The sequence below is a fragment of the Styela clava genome, chromosome 1, assembly GCF_964204865.1.
Source record: "Styela clava chromosome 1, kaStyClav1.hap1.2, whole genome shotgun sequence".
Lineage (NCBI taxonomy): Eukaryota > Metazoa > Chordata > Ascidiacea > Stolidobranchia > Styelidae > Styela > Styela clava.
The window spans coordinates 31,857,295-31,879,392 of NC_135250.1; the positions used below are offsets into that span (position 1 = coordinate 31,857,295).

The 22,098-nt window shown below is 35.5% G+C and overlaps 1 protein-coding gene and 1 long non-coding RNA gene across 3 annotated transcripts; one reads left to right on the forward strand and one right to left on the reverse strand.

Annotated features, from left to right (window-relative positions):
* Nucleotides 1-2,694: 2,694 nt before the first annotated feature.
* Nucleotides 2,695-4,248, reverse strand: LOC144428036 (uncharacterized). Of its 2 annotated transcripts, none has more exons than XR_013478017.1 (2): nt 4,092-4,248; nt 2,695-3,766 (listed from the first exon to the last, which is right to left on the reverse strand). It is a non-coding gene; the product is annotated as an uncharacterized LOC144428036 (long non-coding RNA). The 2 variants fall into 2 exon arrangements; XR_013478018.1 differs by having other exon boundaries at nt 4,043-4,248.
* Nucleotides 4,249-7,189: 2,941 nt separating this feature from the next.
* LOC120335196 (uncharacterized) lies at nt 7,190-20,854 on the forward strand. Its single transcript, XM_039402682.2, has 13 exons — nt 7,190-7,328; nt 8,665-8,798; nt 9,371-9,490; nt 10,418-10,573; nt 11,115-11,261; nt 12,070-12,201; nt 13,414-13,587; nt 14,287-14,346; nt 14,901-15,008; nt 16,160-16,232; nt 16,449-16,546; nt 17,219-17,357; nt 17,731-20,854. The coding sequence occupies exons 2-13, from the start codon at nt 8,715-8,717 to the stop codon at nt 17,817-17,819; spliced, it is 1,380 nt and encodes a 459-aa protein (XP_039258616.2). The 5' UTR covers nt 7,190-7,328; nt 8,665-8,714; the 3' UTR covers nt 17,820-20,854.
* The last annotated feature ends 1,244 nt before the right edge of the window (nt 20,855-22,098 follow it).

Here is a 22,098-nt window from a genome sequence, read left to right on the forward strand (position 1 = left end):
CCTGAATCTGAAAAATGATTTTAATATAAGCCCTTCCATTAAAAAAAGGACCTGGTCGATGGCGCAAATTTAAAAATAAAAAAAAGTATTAATTATAAGTGGATGGATATCATTTTTTATATTTTGCATATTTTAAAAACTCATACTTTTATACTTTGTAATTTTGTTTTTAATAATGAAAATAAAAGATATCTTTGCCGTCGAGAATGATCGTTAAAAAATCACTTTTGATATCTGCTTGGGCAAGTTTATTTGAACTCAATAATCATCGTAATAGCTCTTCAGAAACCGAGAGTTCAAAAAAAGAACCTGTGTCAATTTATGTATTTATTCATGTGTTGTATTGGGTGGTAACTGCATATGACCGTAGATATCGTATTGTACCAGTCCAAATACAAAGTTGACTGCTAGGTACATTGTAATCAATGGAAATATCTTACATTCCAATTTTGAAAAAAGGAGAAAAATTTATTACACAACGATTTCGATCGAAAAGTATGTTAATAGATATTTGTCTGTCTGTCTGTCTGACTGTCTGTTAGACACTTTTGTATGTTACACGATACCTCACTGATGAATTATGTCGTTTATTTAGTGAGTTATCGATTAATTAGTGATAGGACACGCGGTGTCGCTATTGAGTCAGGGCGAAGAAATCGAAACCGCAGATCGATAAGTCGGCGCTCTGCCATCGGTATCCAGTTTTATGATTAGATACTCAACATAATTTACTTATTTATTTCAATTTTAAAATGAATGTCCATGACCTTTGACTCCACAATAATCCTTTCCACAGATTTGAAGTCAAATAATTATTTTCATCATGCAAGAATCGATGGACGAAAGGATTCAAAAGCGTAAAAAGGGGTCTTATTTGATTTTCTTACGAAAATTACAGTCAGAGATTATTAAATATAAAAAATATGAAAACCAATATCCATTTACTTATAAATAGGCTACCGTAATAATCATTCAAAACGTGTAGGAGAGATTTCTTGCTATCGACTAGGTCAAAACATTTGGCGTTGTCGACAAAGTCTATTTTAAGTGGGGGGCTTGTATTAAAATCAATTTTAAAATTCAGGTTAGGTCTTTTTCGAGGAAACGCGATAGGCCGCGAGCCGAGGCCCTGAAAAACGCCCAGAAAGTGATTTTCGTAGCGCACATCAGGTAACTACCTGAAAATGATTTAATGTTGATGATGTTACTTAAAAATTTAGTAACAAATATTGCCTTGTTCCCACTTCCAAAAATTGCACGTTTTACGGAATATTCTCTACATTTTCGGCAATGAACAATGACTTCTGCATGACGTAACAATTGAATCGAATCAGCTGTTAGCGAGCGGATGAATATTAGTTATTACTGCTCGACCTTGCGTTGAATAAAGCAGCCTTTCCATAGCCCTGTTGAGTTATTATTGGTTAAGTTATGCTAAGACGTTGTTGAAAAATGTATAAGTAAGTTATTAAACACTTGTAGATCCTCACCACGGATATGGGCCGTGAGACGAGGCCTTGAAAACGCCCAGAAAATGAGTTTCGTAGCGCACATATGGTAACTAAATAAATTCTTCAGTTTTGTGTGAAAATGAACATACTGAACGCATTACAGCTTGTTCCACAATCCTGATGCGAAATTGAATATAAGAGGTTCCCGGAAATTCAATAACCATAAGTTCACAACACATACATAAGAACTATGCAATTCGAGAGCCCTACAGCACACTAACACAAATGTATTCCTGTAATGTTTTGCCTGACCAAAATCGAACTTCCTCAGTCAATCATAATTTATTAGGTAGATTACGAAAAATATGGCATACATGTAACCAACAACAAAAAATACTTTAATTGTGTGACAGGAGTCGCGAGTGACCTCGAAAGCAGCGACACCAACAACGCTGATTCACATTAGCGAATAGATTTTATGTAATAACCACATAGGCCGCGAGCCGAGGCCATGAAAAACGCCTAGAAAGTGAGTTTCGTAGCGCACATCAGGTAACTACCTGAAAATGATTTTAAAATGTTCCTTAAAAATGTAGTAACAAATATTGCCTTGTTCCCACTTCCAAAAGTTGCACGTTTTACGAAAAAGACGCTTTTACTACAAGAAATCTGTGCTACGATCTGTCCTATATTCTCTACATTTTCGACAATGAACAATGACTTCTGCATGACGTAACAATTGAATCGAATCAGCTGTTAGCGAGCGGATGAATATTAGTTATTACTGCTCGACCTTGCGTTGAGTTGGGCAGCCTTTCCACAGCCCTGTTTAGTTATTATTAGTTAAGTTATGCTAAGACGTTGTTGAAAAATGTATAAGTAAGTTATTAAACACTTGTAGATCCTTACAACGGATATGGGCCGTGAGACGAAGCCTTGAAAACGCCCAGAAAATGAGTTTCGTAGCGCACATCTGGTAACTGAATAAATTCTTCAGTTTAGTGTGAAAATGAACATACTGAACGCATTACAGCTTGTTCCACAATCCTGATGCGAAATTGAATATAAGAGGTTCCCGGAAATTCAATAACCATAAGTTCACAACACATTCATAAGAACTATGCAATTCGAGAGCCCTACAGCACACTAACACAAATGTATTCCTGTAATGTTTTGCCTGACCAAAATCGGACTTCCTCAGTCAATCATAATTTATTAGGTAGATTATGAAAAATATGGCATACGTGTAACCAACAACAAAAAATACTTTAATTGTGTGACAGGAGTGGCGAGTGACCTCGAAAGCAGGGACACGAACAACGCTGATTCACATTGGCGAATAAATTTTATGTAATAACCACAAGCAGTTTACAACAAGAAGAGCATAAAAAGCTACATCCATTTTATAGAAGCTATCAAACGGATTTATTTTTAAGCAATGAAGTCACAAATAACATCGTGAGCACGAAAACACAAATAAATCAGTTATTTCTCACTTAGAAATTTACCAGAAAAGTCAAGAAAATTGTATAATATGTACATAACATAGTGAACAGAAATATTACAATTAGTCTTTTTTTAGTTTATGTGGTTATGTATTTGAACAAAGGCAATATTATTTCTAGGAACAGGACTACGACACTAACAAATGTTTGAAAAAAAAAAACAAATAAATGATACCTATTAAAAATCAACTGCAATATCTAATTCACTTTCTTCTGAATTGTTTTCGAAATCCACTATCTTGAAAATCGACTTTTCCTCTATAAGTGTACTGTGATTTTGCAGTCAATACAAAAATCTGTGCAATTTAAGTTGATTTTGGCACACTTGCATAAATTATTTTGACTATTTTTTTTACACTTGCGTTTGCCAACTCAAGAACTGATTTGAGGGCCACATGCTTCTTCAGTGAATCATTGTTGGATATAATCCCTATGTTTGCCAGTGTTAAATAGACGTGCCTTGGTATCATTTACATTCTTCATATCCTCTTCATACAGTGAACAAACAAATTCCTCAGCTTTATTTATTAATGCCTCGTTAACCTCAAAAGATCTTCATAGTTGAGAAAGAAATGAATTGAAAACCTCAATGAAGTCTCCAACATGAGTTTGATGGGCAGTTCCAATTGCAGAAAGGTGCTAAAGTATTTCAATATGAATAGCCCATCTAAGCTGTTTGCAACTATTATGATTCTCATATACCTTTACGCTTCAAGACTTCTTGTTTAATTTATTTTATAGCAGCAGGGATTAGAGCCTGCATTAGGTCGGATTGGTGGAACATTGCCGTCTTCTTTTGTAGTACAGTATCTAAAATGAGGAAGAAAATCATATTTGGAACAGCATGAGTGTAAAAATACCACTAAATACTAACTAATACCTTGAATACATAATGCATTTTATCTGATGTACTCAATGAGCGTATGTACTACAGTCCAGCAGTGTTTGCATACCATTACTAGACTATATCTACACTAAATTTTGATATATCACAGACTGAAATGCCCTATGACAGTATGAGTATGGACTATAGGCCTAGACTATATTTTAAAACATCAACTGTCTGTCTACAACTCGATTTCTCACCTCTCAATCGTTTCCAATGCTACTTTCTTTCCACTCCGGCATAACTTACCGTATCATTGCTTCCCAGGTTCTTGTCGATTCTATGAATTTAGATTTAGACCAACTGACATTAGTAAAATTGATTATTTTCTTCTCTTTCACACAACCGTGCATTACAGAAACAGCCATTAATTTCTATTTCCAAATATGCTGTGGCCTATATAGTAGTATAAGTCTGCTGAATAGTCAAGAAGAGTCTTAGTCATTAAATTAATCATAAACATTTCATGCAAGCCAGAAAATATCGTTGTTTGTGACATATCATTCTAGGTCTAGCCTTCCTTGGAATTACCGCACCGTACCTATTCAACAACGTCTTATGAGCTAGTGCTCAACTAAAATTGCTATTTATGGTAAGGATATACAAGTGTTTAATATCTTACTTATACTTTTCAACACCTCCTTAGAATAACTGAACTAATAATAACGGAAAAAAAAAAAACTATGGAAAGGCTACTCAACGCAAAAGTAAGCAGTAGTAGTACATCTGATATTCATCCGACCACTGGGGATTCACCTACAGCTGACTAATTCGATTGTTACGTCATGCAGATGTCTGCGTTCATTGGCCCATGATACCGAAAAAGCAGAGAAAGTAGGACAGATGGTAACACATATTTATTGTAGTAAAAGTGTATTTTCTGTAAAACGTGCAACTTTTGTAAGTGGGAACAAGGCAATATTTGTTACTAAATTTTTAAGGAACATTTTAAAATCATTTTCTGGTAGTTACCTTATGTGCGCTACGAAACTGAAAGATAAATGGCCTCGGCTCGCGGCCTAACAAGCAGTTTACAACAAGAACAGCATAAAAAGCTACATTCATTTTATAGAAGCTATCAAACGTATTTATTTTTAAGCAATGAAGTCACAAATTAACATCGTGAGCACGTAAACACAAATAAATCAGTTATTTCTCACTTAGAAATTTACCGGAAAAGTCAAGAAAATTAAATGAATGTACAATATGTACATAACATAGTGAACAGAAATATTACAATTAGTCTTTTTTTAGTTTATGTGGTTAAGTATTTGAAAAAAGGCAATATTATTTCTAGAAACAGGACTACGACACTAGCAAATGTCAGAAAAACAAATAAATGATACTTATTGAATCAACTGCAATATCTAATTCACTTTCTTCTGAATTGTTTTCGAAATCCACTATCTCGAATCTGTAGAGCCAATAATTTACTAGCAATCGCTTTAACAGAAAATAGCCACAAATTCAACCCTAGCAGCAAACTCCCGTTGCTGGGTACGCCATCTTGGTGTAGACTGAACGCTGAGTCATAACGCTATTTCGCTGTGCTCCGTACTCAACGAGGCATAACCATTTTATAGATGTCGCTGTTGCGTCGGTCATGACATTCCGTGGTGTATTTTCGATTTGTTGATGTTTTTTATCTGTCTTGTGTTTTATTTAAAAGTAATCTTTTTTTATTCCAAAGTCATTGTGGCATTCCGTGGTTTATTTCGCATGTTTTGCCGTTCTTTTTCTTGTATGATTATAGCCTATTTCATGTTTGTTAATCATTCCACGGGGATTGTGACATCCCGTAGTTACTCAGGTTTTTTTCTTGTTGTTTTTCATTTTTCGAATGATTGTGTCCAATTAAGCCAATGTGTAATATTGAGTTCTATTTATTTTTTTGTCTTTTTGTATGATCGTGTTAATTTATTAAGTTAATGTGTAATATTGAGTGTCCCGTTTCTTATATTTGCTGCTTAATTTCAGCTACAAGGTGTCGCTGACTAGATGACTCTATGAGTCTTTTCGCGACTCCGCGTCAACTGCAACAAGCCGATATCCATTTGACATTTTGTTACATTATATTATTTATTCATTTTTCATATCGCGCATTGTTTTTTTTGCATGACGAAAATAAATATCTGAATCTGAATCTGAATCTGAATCGAAAATCGACTTTTCCTCTATAAGTGTACTGTGATTTTTGCAGTCAATACAAAAACAAAAATCTGTGCAATTTGAGTTGATTTTGGCACACTTGCATAAATTAATTTGACTATTTTTCTTACACTTGCAGTTTGCCAACTCAAGAACTGATTTGAGGGCCACATGCTTCTTCAGTGAATCATTGTTGGGTGGAGAGAGTATAGAGAGAGTTATGTTTGCCAGTGTTAAATAGACGTGCCCTGGTATCATTTACCTTCTTCATATCCTCTTCATACAGTGAACAAACAAATTCCTCAGCTTTATTTATTAATGCCTCGTTAACCTCAAAAGATCTTCATAGTTGAGAAAGAAATGAATTGAAAACCTCAATGAAGTCTCCAACATGAGTTTGATGGGCAGTTCCAATTGCAGAAAAGTGCTTAAGTATTTCAATATGAATAGCCCATCTAAGCTGTTTGCAACTATTATGATTCTCATATACCTTTACGCTTCAAGACTTCTTGTTTAATCCATTTTATAGCACTGATAGCAGCAGGGATTAGAGCCTGCGTTAGGTCGGATTGGGCGAACATTGCCGTTTTCTTTTGTAGTACAGTATCTAAAATGAGGAAGAAAATCATATTTGGAACAGCATGAGTGTAATAATACCACTAAATACCAACTAATACCTTGGATACATAATGCATATTATCTGATGTACTCAATGAGCGTATATATGCTCATTGCATGTACTACAGTCCAGCAGTGTTTGCATACCAGTGCTAGACTATATCTACACTAAATTTTGATATATCACAGTCTGAAATGCCCTATGACAGTATGAGTATGGACTATAGACTATATTTTAAAACATCAACTGTCTGTCTACAACTTGATTTCTCACCCTCTCACATACACTTTAATGTTGGAAAAATTTTGGTGATTTGATGATTATTCGGCTATCACTATAAAACAAGTAAAAAATGATAAATAACTAATATAATATAAGGTAGCAAAAAGAATGCAAAGGAACCAATGTTCACTCATATTCTACCCGAAATTTCATCCATTTATGCATACTGTACGTACGAAGCGCATTTTCTCTATGGTTGTAAATCAAACTATTGATCACCTTGCTCGAATATCGGCGTGAAAAAAGTTTCGTAGCAACTCCCTCAATTTAACCTAAAGAAAATCAAAACTCTTGCTGATTGGTGAATGTTACGGATATAAACCAGGAAAACAACACGGTTATTATCTTTTTGCAGGGAAGGTCACACTTCAGCGATCTGAAATTTGCGGCGTTTCCGAAACTTCTTATTGCGACGTGGCCTTTGATGAGGTGTTTTGGTAAGTTTTGTGTTTTTTTAGTGATTTTCATAATTTTTTTTATTTATTTTGTTGGATTGATATTATTGAAATAAGCGACATGGATATTAAAAAGATAAAAAAAATTCGTACCAAGTTATAATGCAACTGGAAGTGAGCCAAGCGACATTACAGCATTACCGGTACCGGTATGATATTTTTCCGGGTAGAAGGAAAGTACGGTAATATACGGTAACGGCATAAGGCGAATCACTGCCTCCTGTCCGGTTACCTGTCCATTGGTGTTGGATATAGGATAAGTTAGCCAGTCAGGAAAATGAAGTCCTCGGTGGGCCGGATTATTACAAAAAATACTTTGATGTCCAATCTTTGTCAAATGCTCGACACTCTGTCAACTTTATGTTTCTTGGGATATTTCATGGTTAATAAAACTTAATATAAAATCGCATTTCTAAAATCTATTTATATAGAATCTAAATATATAGAATCTAAATATAACTGATAACAGTAGTGGGAATGTTCACAACACTCTCTGCTTTGACCTTATATTGTTTAACAAGTGTGCTAACGCAATTGTTTGTTCACTAAGGCAATTGTTTATTTCACCAGCTCGCACTGACAGTGTGGTGAGAGTAGAGCGTTCGAAACTTTCAGGAATGATGCGTTGGACCACATTACAGAGTGTGGTTGGACACGGTCATCGGGCCGCTCCAAATCTTGTGGTGGCCGCGCCGTATGTTGCCCACCCTTTGGCTGGGCGGTGTGGCACATCTTGCTAAGAGTTAGGAATACGCTCACCACCGCATCTCTGATTACCCTTCGTGGGATCGCAGGTTCGAATCCCATGCGGGGATGATCATGTGCGAGAGGATTGCTGGACTCCTCGCCGCCGTAGTGTGGTTTACGTAACTGCTGGTCGGTTACGGCTTTCTCCACCATCAAGTCCATGCCTCTGAGAACAAATAACTGGCTAACTAATCCCATACCCGACTTGGAACCGGACAAGAGGTCATCGTTCGCCATATGATTAAGCCGTGTTATCGGCTTTCTTCTCCCCCAGGATAAATATGTAAATCCATTCCTATCCCCAGCGCTATCTCGTACAGGGTATTCAGAGGTGAGATGGCTGGCGTATTCCTAACGCTCAGCACAATGCTACAATGCACCACACAATCGAGCCCATGGCTGTATGACAGCTAACCCAGTAATGTCTGTACAGAACCTTGTACAGAGTGGAACTCATATAAAAAAATAAATAAAAATTCCATTCCTTATTTCAGTATTGTGATAATGTCTGAAAGGCATGATACATTCCCAACCTCACTAACTCAAAAATTTCATTTTTTTTTTTTTTCAGAAAGTTTGTATTATATGATAGTCGTAGTAGGATAATTTCAAAGCATAAGAATGGCAAAGTCTGCAAATAAGGATGGAGTACGACAAAGAAAAAAGAATGAAAATGGGGAAGGAGATGCAAAAGCTGCTCCAAAGGTAAAAAGATCTGAAATAGAAAATGTTTTGCAGGATTTTATTGTTGTGGTGATAAATTGCCTTTTATTGAGTCATACATGACCCCTTATCCCACCCAAAGTTTAGTCGTTTTACTGTAGTTCATAGGAACACTTTTTATGGCCTTTGGCCTTTCATATCATCATATAAACAAGCTTCCTTACTTTTATTGAGTCGAAGCATCATGAGCTTGAAGCTCTATTAGAGACTATTCGATCATTTTCATTTTGCCACTTATATTCTATCCCAAAAGGTGAGATTGCCCATGTACTCAAATCTCATGTTTCAAAGTTATGGGGGCTTTCCATCATTCAGTCTAATATTATTACAATGCCTCTGGAGTACTATTGTATCTTGTGTTTATCATTTTAGGAATTTCTTGAATTTCTGTCATATATAGTGTATGGATCTTTTCCAGTCACCCCCCACTAATATATGACCCGCATTATCCAGTTAGGGAAGGATGAAAATACAAATTTCAAATCATTCACAATTGAATTTGTGGCTGGGTAACTGGAAATGTCTAAAATTTCATCTATCTTAATAACTTTCAGACGACATCAAAACCTCAACAACAGCAATCTTCTGGCGGAATGACATGCTTAAATTGGTTTGTCGTACTTTTCTTCATAATTGCTGCCAGTGGAGGAGCATCTTTCTTTGTTTATAATGAGGTGAGAAAGGATAGGATTTACATATTTATTTCGGCGGAGGGAAAAGCCGATAACACGGCTTAACAATATGGCGAACTACGGCCTCTTGTTCGGTTACCATGTGCATGTCGGGTTTGGGATTAGTTAGCTAGTTATTTGTTTTCGGAAGCATGGACTTGATGGTGGAGAAAGCCGTAACAAACCAGCGGTTACGTGACCCACCCTACAGCAGTGAGGAGTCCAGCAATCCTCTTGCACATGATCATTCCTGCATGGGATCCGCACGATAGCGAGCGTCTTCCTATCACTAACCACGATGCGCCACAGTGCTGTCTGGGTGAAAAAAAATTAGTCAAAAATTGAGTCTTTCAAAAAATCGTGAAATTGTTTGACTCAACCATGTTGGCGTCATTCGTTAATAAATATCTCAGATTTCTACCTATACAGTCCACCTCACTCAGGGTGTAATAAATTGAATAGCCCTAGCCAATGTCGAACCGGGAAGATTCTGTTTCTTCCAGATAATACCATCTGCTTATACATATTTTCTTTGCAACTAATGGACCAATCGATCTTAAATTTTCAAAGCTTTTAAATGGAAGTAGAAGGCTACTTATTTTTTCAAATTTATCTGAAGAGCACTATAGAACCTGTTATTTAACCCAAACTTTTGCAAAACAATTCATGTGAACACTTTTATGTAATGTGACCTTTTTTGCCATATATTTGTGCATTGCTCTCTTGTTTTTTGCATCACTTTTAAACTTGTATCTAAAGATGGTTGGAACCACTAGTAGGCAAATATTTCCCTTTTTTAAATTCCCCAAAGTTATATGGGACCAAATATTCTACCAAAAATTTTGGCGTTTCAATTTATTCCATGGGAACACTTAATATGACATCTGACTTTAATATTTTTATATTTGATCATTGCTTTCTTATTCTCAGATGACTTTGACAAATCGTGCTCTACTAAAAGAACTCAATCAATTACGATCAGAATCTTCAGCTGTTGGGGAGTTCAAAGGTCAAATCAAAGTGATCATGTTAAAACTGGAAACCATGGAGCAGTTACAGGAAGAAATAACAAATTTGAATAACAAAGTAAGTCTAGGTTAATATAATTCTTCATAGTCTCTTCAGTGGTTCCCGATAAATTATCTTAGAATACTGACGTAAGTATTTGAACAAAACATGGCTGAAATTGAGTGATTTGCTATTCGAAATAACTCCCTAGTATTCATAACATGGAATAGTATATATACAGTGATACCATAGCTTAGTTGATACTTTAACAATTAGTCGGTCGACCAAAAGATTCTAGTCCAAAATGCACCGATTCAGAACAAATTATGTTTGATTACAGAGGTATCACTGTATACAATTTTCATGAAATCATACACAGTTGAAGATGAAATAGATTTAGTTCGATTAATTTGCGTAAATGAACATTTGGGAGAGAACAAAACCTAATAATTAGTTTAAAAAATATTAAACGCGTTCACCCAGCGAAAACAAACTCAAAGCAAATAAATATAGACTGTGAGTTAACATTCAGGCACTTCAAAATCAGATAATAGGCAATTTACTCTCAAACAAAACAGCAGCAGGGTTCAAATTAAACATAAAATTGTCTTTTCTTTAGGAAGCCTCAAGGGGTTCTACTGTTAATCATCTTACACTTCAAATGAAGAATTCACAAACTGGGTTTGCAGATTTGGCATCTCAGGTTGAAGATTCTTCTAGCAAGATTGAAAGTTTGGAGGTTGAGGTGGAAGCTCTTAAATCTATGGTAAGTGGGTGTATATATTGTGGTGTATTCATGCCTTCACTCTAGACAAGGCTCAATAGAAGTGATTGATAGAGGGTCAAAAGTCAAAATTAGAGTGGAAAGATATTTGCGGGCGGCCGTTGTATGAAATCCTAATATTGTTACGTATAATTAAATTGTTATGAATATACATGTGCTTGAACTGTGATAATGACGTAACAATTGGCGCTATCTAAAACACAAAAAGGTAAAAACATATAAAGTGGTAAACTTTTTCACTTAAGGGGTAGAGATTATTAAATCATTATGTGGGCCCGCAATTGACTCAGAGTTTGAGAAATATTGCTTTATAGAAACAATCGCCAGTGGCTTCTATGCCCACACCCTATACTTTTAACAAGTAGTTTACAGTGGATTACACTTGTTAATGATCGGTTGAATCAAGGCTTCCCATCGTTACTAGAAGTGTTGGGGCAGCTCATTGACCCGAATCAAGTCTGACTAGAGCAGTGGTTGTAAAACTTTGAGCCAATCGTGGGATGTCAGACATTTTATATTAGGCCTCCAATCAATTTCAAGTACACAAAAAGCCTGAGTCATTGACTCATGGTTCAAAACTTTCGAACTCTCTAAGTTTTGGGACTTTCATCCAACACATTGAGACATAATTCACTGATTGACCAGACTTCTGACTTTGATGACCAGCGACTCAGGTTCAGAAACGTCTAATCAATACAGGCTATATGTCTGTTTCTTGGTTTGGAAAAATCAACCAATCATTCGTTTTAGGCGCATGAATTTGACTTGTTTTGATTTCTTTTTTTATCAGAAATCTACTCAAAGTGAAAGTGCAGAACTAAAGAAACTGGATGATCTTATCAAAGTATCGAACACTAATATTGCTTATCTATCAGACGAGGCGATAAGGCTTGATAAGAGATTACGAGATTACTTCGAACAAGTAAGTTTTGATTGGTTTGTAATTTTCCATCATAAACGACTCACTGAGAAATGCGATAGGATATTCATATTTATCTGGATTGAGGGAAACAGATAAGATAACTGATCGGACTGAGGGCTGTGCGCTGACGAACCCACGGCTTGTCTGATGGTCGGCACATCAGCATGTTCATGGATTTGGTTCTTCCGGTTCCGGTTATGATGTGTTTTGCAGGTTCAACACCTGTAAAGGACTATTGAATGAAAAAGGACTGCTGGACTCATCACTATTGTAGGGTGGTTCGCGTAATTACTGGTCGGTTAGGCATTAAGTTCTTGCATCTGAAACAAATAACTGAATAACTATTCTTCCATGGACCAGTAAATGGACATGGGTCACAATTAGGGCTGGGCATTTTCGAATACCTTGTGATTTCAGAATCGAATCGAATAATATATTTCTCGAATCGAATCGAATTTGAATACTTGAAAATATATAATTGTAAGCGATTTTATTATAGTAATTGGTCCTCTCAACAAATGAATTACTGAAGACATAGAATAAATCACCCAGATAGATTACTGAGCGCTCACACAGAATAACAAACACGTTTTATCAGTAACTCACTACAGAAAATAGTCATATGTTAGAATTTCGTTGAAAAAATATGACTCCAATGAAAATAAAATTGGGGAATTCACCTCGACCATTGGCGGAAAGATGAAAACAAGATGGCGGCGATTCGAAATTTAGCTCTGAACCGATTCGAATAATTTACTATTCGATTCGAATATTCGATTCAAAATGCCCAGCCCTAGTCACAATATGCCTAAACCATCGGTCCCAACCGTCCCAACAGAAACTTTTTGAGTTGGGCTTTGTACCTGTTAATAATTGCTAGAGTTGTTGAATTAGTAGAACTTTGATTGTAGTAGCAATGAATTAGGATATTGTTTTTGTTGTAGAGTTCTAGTTTTCATTCTAATTATTATTAAAGTAAAATTGTCCATTTTTGCGGAAAGGCTATGTTATTTTCTTGTAGGTTTTTTTTTGCATAAAATCGTCAATGGACCACACAATTTTTGTGTATTGAAATGGGCCACGAAAAAGAAAATGTTGAGAACTATTGGCCCTAATCAATTTAGTTTTACTACCCTCCTCAAGGATAATCATGAAAAAATTCTTTCATTTTGTTTTTTCTTCCCGAAATAAAAAATTCTCTTCATTTTTCAGACAAACTCAATCCAGAAAGAAGTCATCAACCTGACGGCAGATAAATTAGCGATGGGTTCTGCTATTGAATCAATCAAAACCACAGTCGTTAATATTCGAGAAAATTTAGAGAAATTGGAGAGTCAAGGTCCAGTGAGCACACAAGAGGGCGACACAGCAACAATAGAAGCAACGGTGAGTTAGCGCTGTAGAAACAGATTAGTAAAATATAATTTTTCAAATTTTCCTTATTTTAGTTCTATTACGGGGACTAGGTAAGTGACACTCATAGTATTTGTTCCTGTAACCCTAACCTGGTACACATACTACGTTCCGGTGTCCACCATCTTAGTTCACATATTTCGGGAGTACTTGAAATTCTACTCAAGAACAGTATGATTGTTATGAAGCTTTTTACATATTCACACTGTGTTTGCAGGCACTGCTAAATGAGGTGGTACCACTATCAGTCCGCCATAGCTAACTTAATTTAATTACCCCATTGGTGAGTTAATGGACATAGAATCTCAAATTATGGCAACTATTTGTTTAACACATTATATATCGTTTTTCCAAAGGCAAAAGCTTCGTAATACAATACAATTTATAGACAAATAATAATTTATTGATTATGAGTTGGGTTACCAGAGACTAACTCCCAATCCTTCATTTTTGTGTTAGTTGATCTGTATGCCTATAACGCAAGGATGCTGTAGCAGGAATAAACATGTCTATACTCTTCAATTCAAGAGTCCTACTGCACACTAACAATTACAACGCACTAATGTATTTATGTAACGTTTTGTCTGTTTTTGTCGAAATATATGCTTCTACAAATTAGCCCTCCAACACCTAAACTGCATCCTACTCTACTAACGCATATTATTTTTTTAGCTTAAAGAACTTGACACCAGAACTACTGCTGAGATTGCAAAGCTGTCAAGACAAGTGTCGGTAAGTCAGTCTCGACTTCTTAATGAGATGTTTTTCTTAAACATGGAAAATTTGACCCAGAAAACTTTCTAGAAAAGTTTTTCAAACTCATAGAAATTAGAAATTTAATTCTCTTGAGTTGGGGGCAGAATTGCAGACTTCTCCTAATGATGATAAATATCTAAGTCAAACTTTCCGACTGAACTTGAAAGGCATTAAGCATTCTGAACAGACAATTACTTGACGAGTGCTTGCATATGCCAAAGTTTTTGCTTTCAAAAACAGTTTTCTTTAAGAGTTTAAAGTTGAAATTTCCTCCATCATATTCATATTGTCAGGAGCTAGAGTCAATAATATATTGCCAACCAGGAGTTTGGGGTTGGCGCTGAAAAATTGATTTCACTGATTTTTCCTCATCTAAATTTGGTTTTCTCTGAGTTAGAGCTGGAAACGATTTAAAATTTCCTAATTTCAGGAATTAAAGTCAAAGTTTTTCTCAAACTGAAGTTCTCTACAGACCTGCCAGGAATAAAGTTATTTTAATTCCCTCTTTAACATTTTATTTACACCTCCAGGAAACATCGGAAAACTCAGCGCAATGGCTTCAGCAATCAACTGATCAAATCAGTAAAAAATGTCAACAAACTGTCGAGGATTTGACGAAGCAATTCAATGAAGTTAAGGTGAGTAAGATTGTAGTATAAAAACTGGGGGCGGGAAGGGAGAGATTAAATTGCTTGTAAAACTATTTATATTGGACTGGGTTCTTGAAAATTATGGTGTTGCTAGTAGCAACCGTCACAGGTGGCTTAAATAGCTCAATCTATTCTCTCTGCTTTGTGTTAATGGATGCACCGACTGCAAGAACACTGGAGTGTATCAGGAACCAATATACCTATGTTGATTGGTCGGAGCGGTGGCACTTTTTTACCCTGGGCAAGGCCTTAAACAAAGAGCTATTGATATCTGATGATATATAAGGAGTTGCTATTTAATTTGAATATGAATATTTCTGGTTCTCTATTACAGGGCTACTCAACTATTTTTATCGAAGGTTCGCAAACAAAACTTCAAAATTATTTGGGTCCGGTATCTTTCCAGAAATGATATTCCGGCATCCTTAAACGAGCACTTCCTCGACCGACTAATGATTAGTAGCAAATTAAAATTGTTCATTATGGTGTTATAGTTCTTTTCGTATATATTCAAAACTATGAAAGTCATTTTTTAATAGGAAATTCAAAAAAAAGTGGGGCTAATGATCCAAAATAAATAATTAGGTGCGGTCCAAATACAATACTCGAAAGGTCCGGATTCGGACCGCGGTCCGCCAGTTGAGTAGCCCTGATCTATTAGATACTGTCAATTTGTTAGCTTAAATGTAACATTTAACACTGTGGGTTCTGGGATATCTCATCTATGTGAGAATTTCTGAATGAGCCATGAGTCTTATATATATGTGTCATCCTTCAAAGTCGAGGCAGTAGCGCAGATACTATTTAGTAGGGAGAATCTGAATATTTCTGACTTAGGGCATTATGGAGCTTGACATACGAAAAATGTTAACCAGAAAATAGAAACGGCCATTGAATCAAAGTTGTGTCGGCCGGTAATTTTGTCGAATAAATACAATTGTTGTATTCAATGAAATATTTGATACTGTTGGTTTTTAGGTATCTCCTCTGTGAGAGGAATGTTTGGATGGGTCTTCTATTTATATATATTGTCCTTCAGATTCAAGGCAGTGCAGATTCGATAAGACATTGTTTCTAGCTGGCCTCGTGATACCATTAAAATCAACATTTTTGATATACATTTTCCTTTAATATTTCAGGTTCAAATCAAAGAACCAGCTCAGGCAACTGAGAATGAAAGTCTGATCAACTCTGTTGCCACATTAGACACAAGTATGTTCTTGATTTTAGTTTTTCCAAATTTTTTTGTTTTGTTTTTTTAATGTTTTGCTACATTGTAGTCTGTCTTTTGTATCCTGTATTCCCGTTGCCAACATACTCAGAAGTAGACTAATGAGACCGGTGAAAGCTGCTGTGTATTATGCATGAGTAAATTGAAAAAGTCAATTGAAATGCTAATTCCAACAAATTTTTCTTTTTTTCTTTCAGAAATATCTGGCATCAGTCAAACTGTCACAAAATTAAACAAAACATTGGCTGGAGTCGTTAAATATCAGAAGTCAAAACAACAGGCAGATGCGGATGAAGTGAGTATTGATATTTAAGGTGTTCATAAATAAGTAATAATGAGGAACTAAAGAAAATTAACAAATACAAAATGAAATTTCTCCCCAAAAATGATAAAATTCTCCAAAAATGATAAAATTCCTCATCAGCTGGTATACATTTGGCATTGTTGTTCGAAAAAAATATTCTATACGATTTTATCACACCCGAAGTGAAATTATGTCTGATGAAATTGCAATTGTCACGTCATTGTTGCCCTTTGCTTATTGGACATTGTTACAGAAATGAACTTCAAAAATAAACTTACGGTAAGAAATCGATGCTATGGGAAACATCTATTGTCTTTTTAAAAATAGTTGAATAGCGTTAGATAGTGACCATTTATTTGTATCCTCTGATACTAAAATGCAATGCTTAAAAAAATAAAATCTGTATTTTCCTGACTCTAGTTTAACGGCGCTCCAGAAGTGTACCAATATGGAGGTGACTGATTCTGTTCGCCTAGTTCACATCAAGTTGTGTAAATGGCTGAATCTTATGGGCAAGGGGTATATCCACTTGGCTAACACAGACAGTCCCGAACTCGTAATAGAACTAAAATAAGGAAAATTGGAATGAAAATATGACTCAACCATAACCTGGTACACGTACTACGGGAGTACCGATTTGACCATGATAAAATCTCGCCCCAGGTTGAATCTGTAGAGAAGCTTACGTACCGAGTGATTGAGATCATGAACGAGGCAGCAGTGACCGAAGATAAGTTGGAAGAGTTGACAAAGCAGGTCACGAAGATCAACAATGAATTAAACGGAGTAAAAACTACGGCTCGTGAGTAGATCCTGATTTTGTTAACTAAAAATTTATAGAACGTGCAACTAATATTACACTCAGGTGTACTGGTTTTTTATGGATATAAATTTACGTTGAAAATATGTCGATGAAACTAGCGTCATAATGACCCTTGCATTGTGCTTCTTATTATTATATATAAACATTAGCCTAGCTAAGTTGTTTTTATCCATAGTTTTTTGATTCGAGCCTCCGGCCCAGTAACGAAGACTACCATCTGTAACCGGCCCACTCAAAAAAATAATTGGCCAACCCTGATCTAGGGTCCGGTTTGGGAAGCCTTGCAAGGGTCCATTATGTCTGCTGATAAGCTTTCCTCTCCCCCTTTTAATCTGCAATAACACTGTTACAGGTATATTAGAATCTCGTGTTGATGAAGTTCGAACGGGAACTAAAGACCCGATTCCTCAACCTGCGGAACCAGAGGGGCAAAAAGAATAATTGGAGTTCAATAAAGCCTGGGGATGTTCGACGCATTTGCAATGATATTTCAATTTTTGCCAAATTTTATTAGGAACCCCCCCCCCTCCCCCCAAACAAGAAAATTTTAGTTCAATCCGCTTTTAAGCTGAGAAAGATGCTTTTGGGTGGAGAAAATATTTGGAAATATTGAGAATATGACTGAGAGTGTTTCAACAATTTTAACTGCTACGTCTTCCCCCCCTAATAAAAATATTCTTAGCCCTCTAGTGGAATTTGGCCCAATCTGTAAGGAATCCTAGAGTTATTCAAATTTGGACCATCCTTAAGTGAAAGTCTTCTATTTTGTTATAATTTTGTGTGTCTGTAAGCAATTTTTTTTATATGTGATTGAAAAAATAGACAATTTTATGTAGCAATTGTATCTTTTCTGTTTTTGCTTTTTCGTGACCACTTACCGCCACAGCTTAAAAGTTTTTTGTCACCGTCTTTTGGACCACAAACTACAAATTCATTTGCTTTAAGAATTCAGGCAAATTTTTCTGTTTGTTGTAATTCCTTGTCTGCAACATTTTTAATTCGTAATTGCGGAAAAAATTAGACAATATTATGTAGCAATTAGTATTTTTCTCTGTTTTGTGTTTGTTTATGCTTTGCTCCTTTGTGAACACTTACCCCACAGCTAAAAAGTTCTTTGTCACCATCTTGTGGACCACGAACTACCAAACAGTTTGCTTCAAAAACTCAAGCAAATTCTCTGTCTGTTGTAATTTCCTTGTTTGAAAGCAATTTTCTATGTGTGATTGCAGAAAAATTGATAATTCATAAAATTTGATGATCAAAAATTTGTGATATTATTTTATTTATTTGAAATGTTTGCTGAAAACTATGAAACTGGTGCTATTTAGATTAGTGTTACTACATTATAATATGACAAAATAGGACATTTTCGTTAATTTTTCAACTTTCGCTCTCATAGAGGTTGTCATGTTCTCCTGTAAGTAAAGGATCCCAACTAAGTTTGCTGTTCAAAAACTTTATTACTCATTAAAGTTGATCAAATAAATAAAGCTCTGTGTTAAATAGTTGACAACAAAATCTGTTTTTATTTTCATTGGAATTTTCTAGTGAGTTGTTGCTTGTATTTGTAGCGGCTATCAAGTTTGTTTTGTTAGCAAAAAGATCCCAAGTTTGTTGTTCAAAACATTATTACTCTTTAAGTTAATCAAATAAATTGATAAAGTAGGTGTTGTATTAAATTATCGCCAAAAAATCTCCCATTTCATCTTCTTTGGAATTTTCCAGTTGAGTAACTGCTTGCATTTGTAGCGTAGTGGCTATGATGTTCATGCCCCATTTTGAGCTCTGGTTGAAACAATTATCCCAAAAATATCAATGTTTATAAAACTAATTGAGTTTATTGAAAACCTTGCAGAAAATACCAGAACTCATTGACGGACCAAAAACTTTCTATGTTTCCATATTTTATATTACACTATTCTATTCAAATCGTATACTGAGATTTTTTTCATTCTCATGCAGTAAAAGTTGTTGTATGATTTGTAGCAAAGCCGTTACTATTTTTGTGTACCACTTTGAGTTTCTTATGGGAATTAATAAACGGGGTGCCCAAAAAACGATCCCACAAATTTCTTAAATACTTTCATGGAAAGAGGAAAAAATTGTGTATGATTAAACCCAAAAGAGCGCTCCAAAAGGGTGGTGTACTAATATGGAGGTAAATAATTTTGTTTGCCTACTTTACATCAAATTGTTTGAAGGGACTGAAAACTATGGGCAGGGGTGGTATGTTCTCTTGGCTAACACAGAGTCCCCGAACTCGAAATAGAATAAGGAAAAAAAAAGAATAAGGCCTAACCCTAACCTGGTACACACACTGAGCACTCCCTTAAAGTTTCTGTAATCTAGGACGCTCCCACTAGCAATCCCTTTCTCCAGGTCTAGAATATGTTCCACATGACCAGGGTTCTGTATTTTTAGGTTTCCTAGAATCAAAAATGGTCCCCTATATTTTGTATAATTGTAATATTATAACTTGTGCTATTTCTGTACAATTGCTAAGTGCCAAACTCTAAAAGAGCAAATTGATTTTTGAATAATTTTTTTATATTTGCAGTAAATATGAAAAGTATGAAGCAAGTAATTGTGTATTTTCCATCCATGGTCCTGATGAAGTTTCGTTTGTGTAGACCAGTACTTCCCAACCTTTTATTGCTCGTGACCTCCCAACCTTTTATTGCTCGTGACCTCCCTCCGGAGGCTTTTAGCACCTGTGGCATCCCTGTTTACCATTCCAGTGGTATTTATAGTGTTATTGGCCGCGGGCCCTGGTTGAACACTGTCAGTATAAACATTCGAAACATGAGCAGAACTTGTATTCTTGCTTCATACCAGTTGTGCCTCTGTTATAAACCATTTTATACATTGAAATTATGTTGCAAAAGAGAATCATTTTGAAGTTTTTTAATGCAGTATTTAACTTTTAAGTAAATTCATATTCTGCAGTTGTGCGGCCATTACTATATTCATATATATAATCTGTATCTTATCGAAGAAAAACATGATTTGACTTTATAATGAGGGCTTCCAGAAAAAAAGTTAACTTAAAAATATGTTCTAAGCCAAGTTTGAAGCAATATTCACCCCAAAGTGTTTCAATGATAATACAGGAGTTTAAACATCAAGTATATACATTTTTTTTCCTTTCCTCAAAACAGATTTTTTTTACGAATGAACGAAAACTTTGGCATATTCAAGCGTTTTTTATTAGACTGTTACGCTTAGCAGGAAGTATTTACTTCTTTGTGTCACTATTGAAGATCTTAAACTCCAATCCCGGGAAATTCAGAATTTTAACTTCCCACTTCTGGACTCAGTCCAAACTCAAAGTATGACTTCTGTATTTCTGGCAACTGCCTAATTATTTGCTTTTGAAGCCTAATTTTGCCTGATCAATCTATCAACTGTGTTGCGCACCTATTATTGCTGAAATCTATATGTCCTGCTTCTTAATATAGTTGTTTTGTCCATGAAAATGGTCTAGTATATTTGGGGAAAAAGGCCTTGAAGATTTCGTTACTTCAAAAAAGAACTCTTTGGCTTATCAGTGACCTCCTTCAAAGTTTCTATAACATGGGTGGTCAATTACTTTTCTGAGTGGGCCAGAGGCTCTAAAGTATGAATAGAAAACAGTTTTATCTAAAGCTAGTCCAACAGCCAGGCTGATGTACATACAATAATATGAAGCACGATGTAACAATTGGAGTCATGATGACGTTATTTTCAACAGAAATTTATATCCATAGTCTGTTTATCTGTAGTCTTAATTTCCGCAGACAAAAGTGGCAGAATGATGAAACACTTCGGTGGACTGTAATTTGCCCCCCCCTGCTCTATAAGTACTGGTAATTGCTTGCCTAGAGTCTCATTAAAAGTGAACAATTAAGGAACATGAGCAATGACGTATTGATAAAAGTAGAATGCTACAGCGTCCCTGCAGGACTAGAATATTTTGTACTCGTCAAACAAGCTGAAAATTGGATTTGAGAACAAGGACCCCAGCTTGCGACTTTTGAAAAGGATTCAATTAAAATGATTGTTTTATTAACGAAAGAGCTCGGGATAAACTCATCTGCAAACATGTCCTTGTGGGAAGTGTTGCAATCGCCGCTGACACGCTAATATATTAATAGCTACTGCACATTACAAGTTAGATCATTCTTTATGCAACCATGATCACAGGTTTGAGAAAGTTGATTAACTAAGAGAAGATGGGATTTACATATATATATATGGGTTGAGAAAAGTCGGTAAGACGGCTTAATACTATGACAAACCACGCTCTCTCATTGGGTTTCCAGTCTATGTCGTGTATGAGATTAGTTTGTCAGTTATTTGTTTTCAGAAGCATAGACTTGACTATCGAAATGTTCACCCACCCAGTAGAGACAAAAACGTAAACTCTAGAAACTGATTTTGATTAAGTTTTCAAAACCTAACAATGATATCAGTCATTTAGGTTTGTGACATAAAAGGAAACTCTGCAACGGGCAATCTCCTGCTTAAATCATTGGGCATAATCATTAGAATAATTGTGTGAGATTCGTAACCATATGGGCAAGGAAAAAAGGGTCACTTCATCGTTTTCACTTTAGGATATGAAGTTTGATCGATACTGGAATACCAGAAGGTAGACCTTTTCCAAATTACTGATTTATAATAATATTTTCATATTTATCCTGTAAGATTGACAAGGTGACAGATTAATCACATGAGTTAC

Coding starts and splice junctions, on each gene's coding strand:
- LOC120335196 (XM_039402682.2), top strand. CDS start 8,715: ATGGCAAAGTCTGCAAATAAGGATGGAGTACGACAAAGAAAAAAGAAT. Junction 9,491..10,417: donor CTTTCTTTGTTTATAATGAG/GTGAGAAAGGAT, acceptor TCTTATTCTCAG/ATGACTTTGACAAATCGTGC. Junction 10,574..11,114: donor TAACAAATTTGAATAACAAA/GTAAGTCTAGGT, acceptor TCTTTTCTTTAG/GAAGCCTCAAGGGGTTCTAC.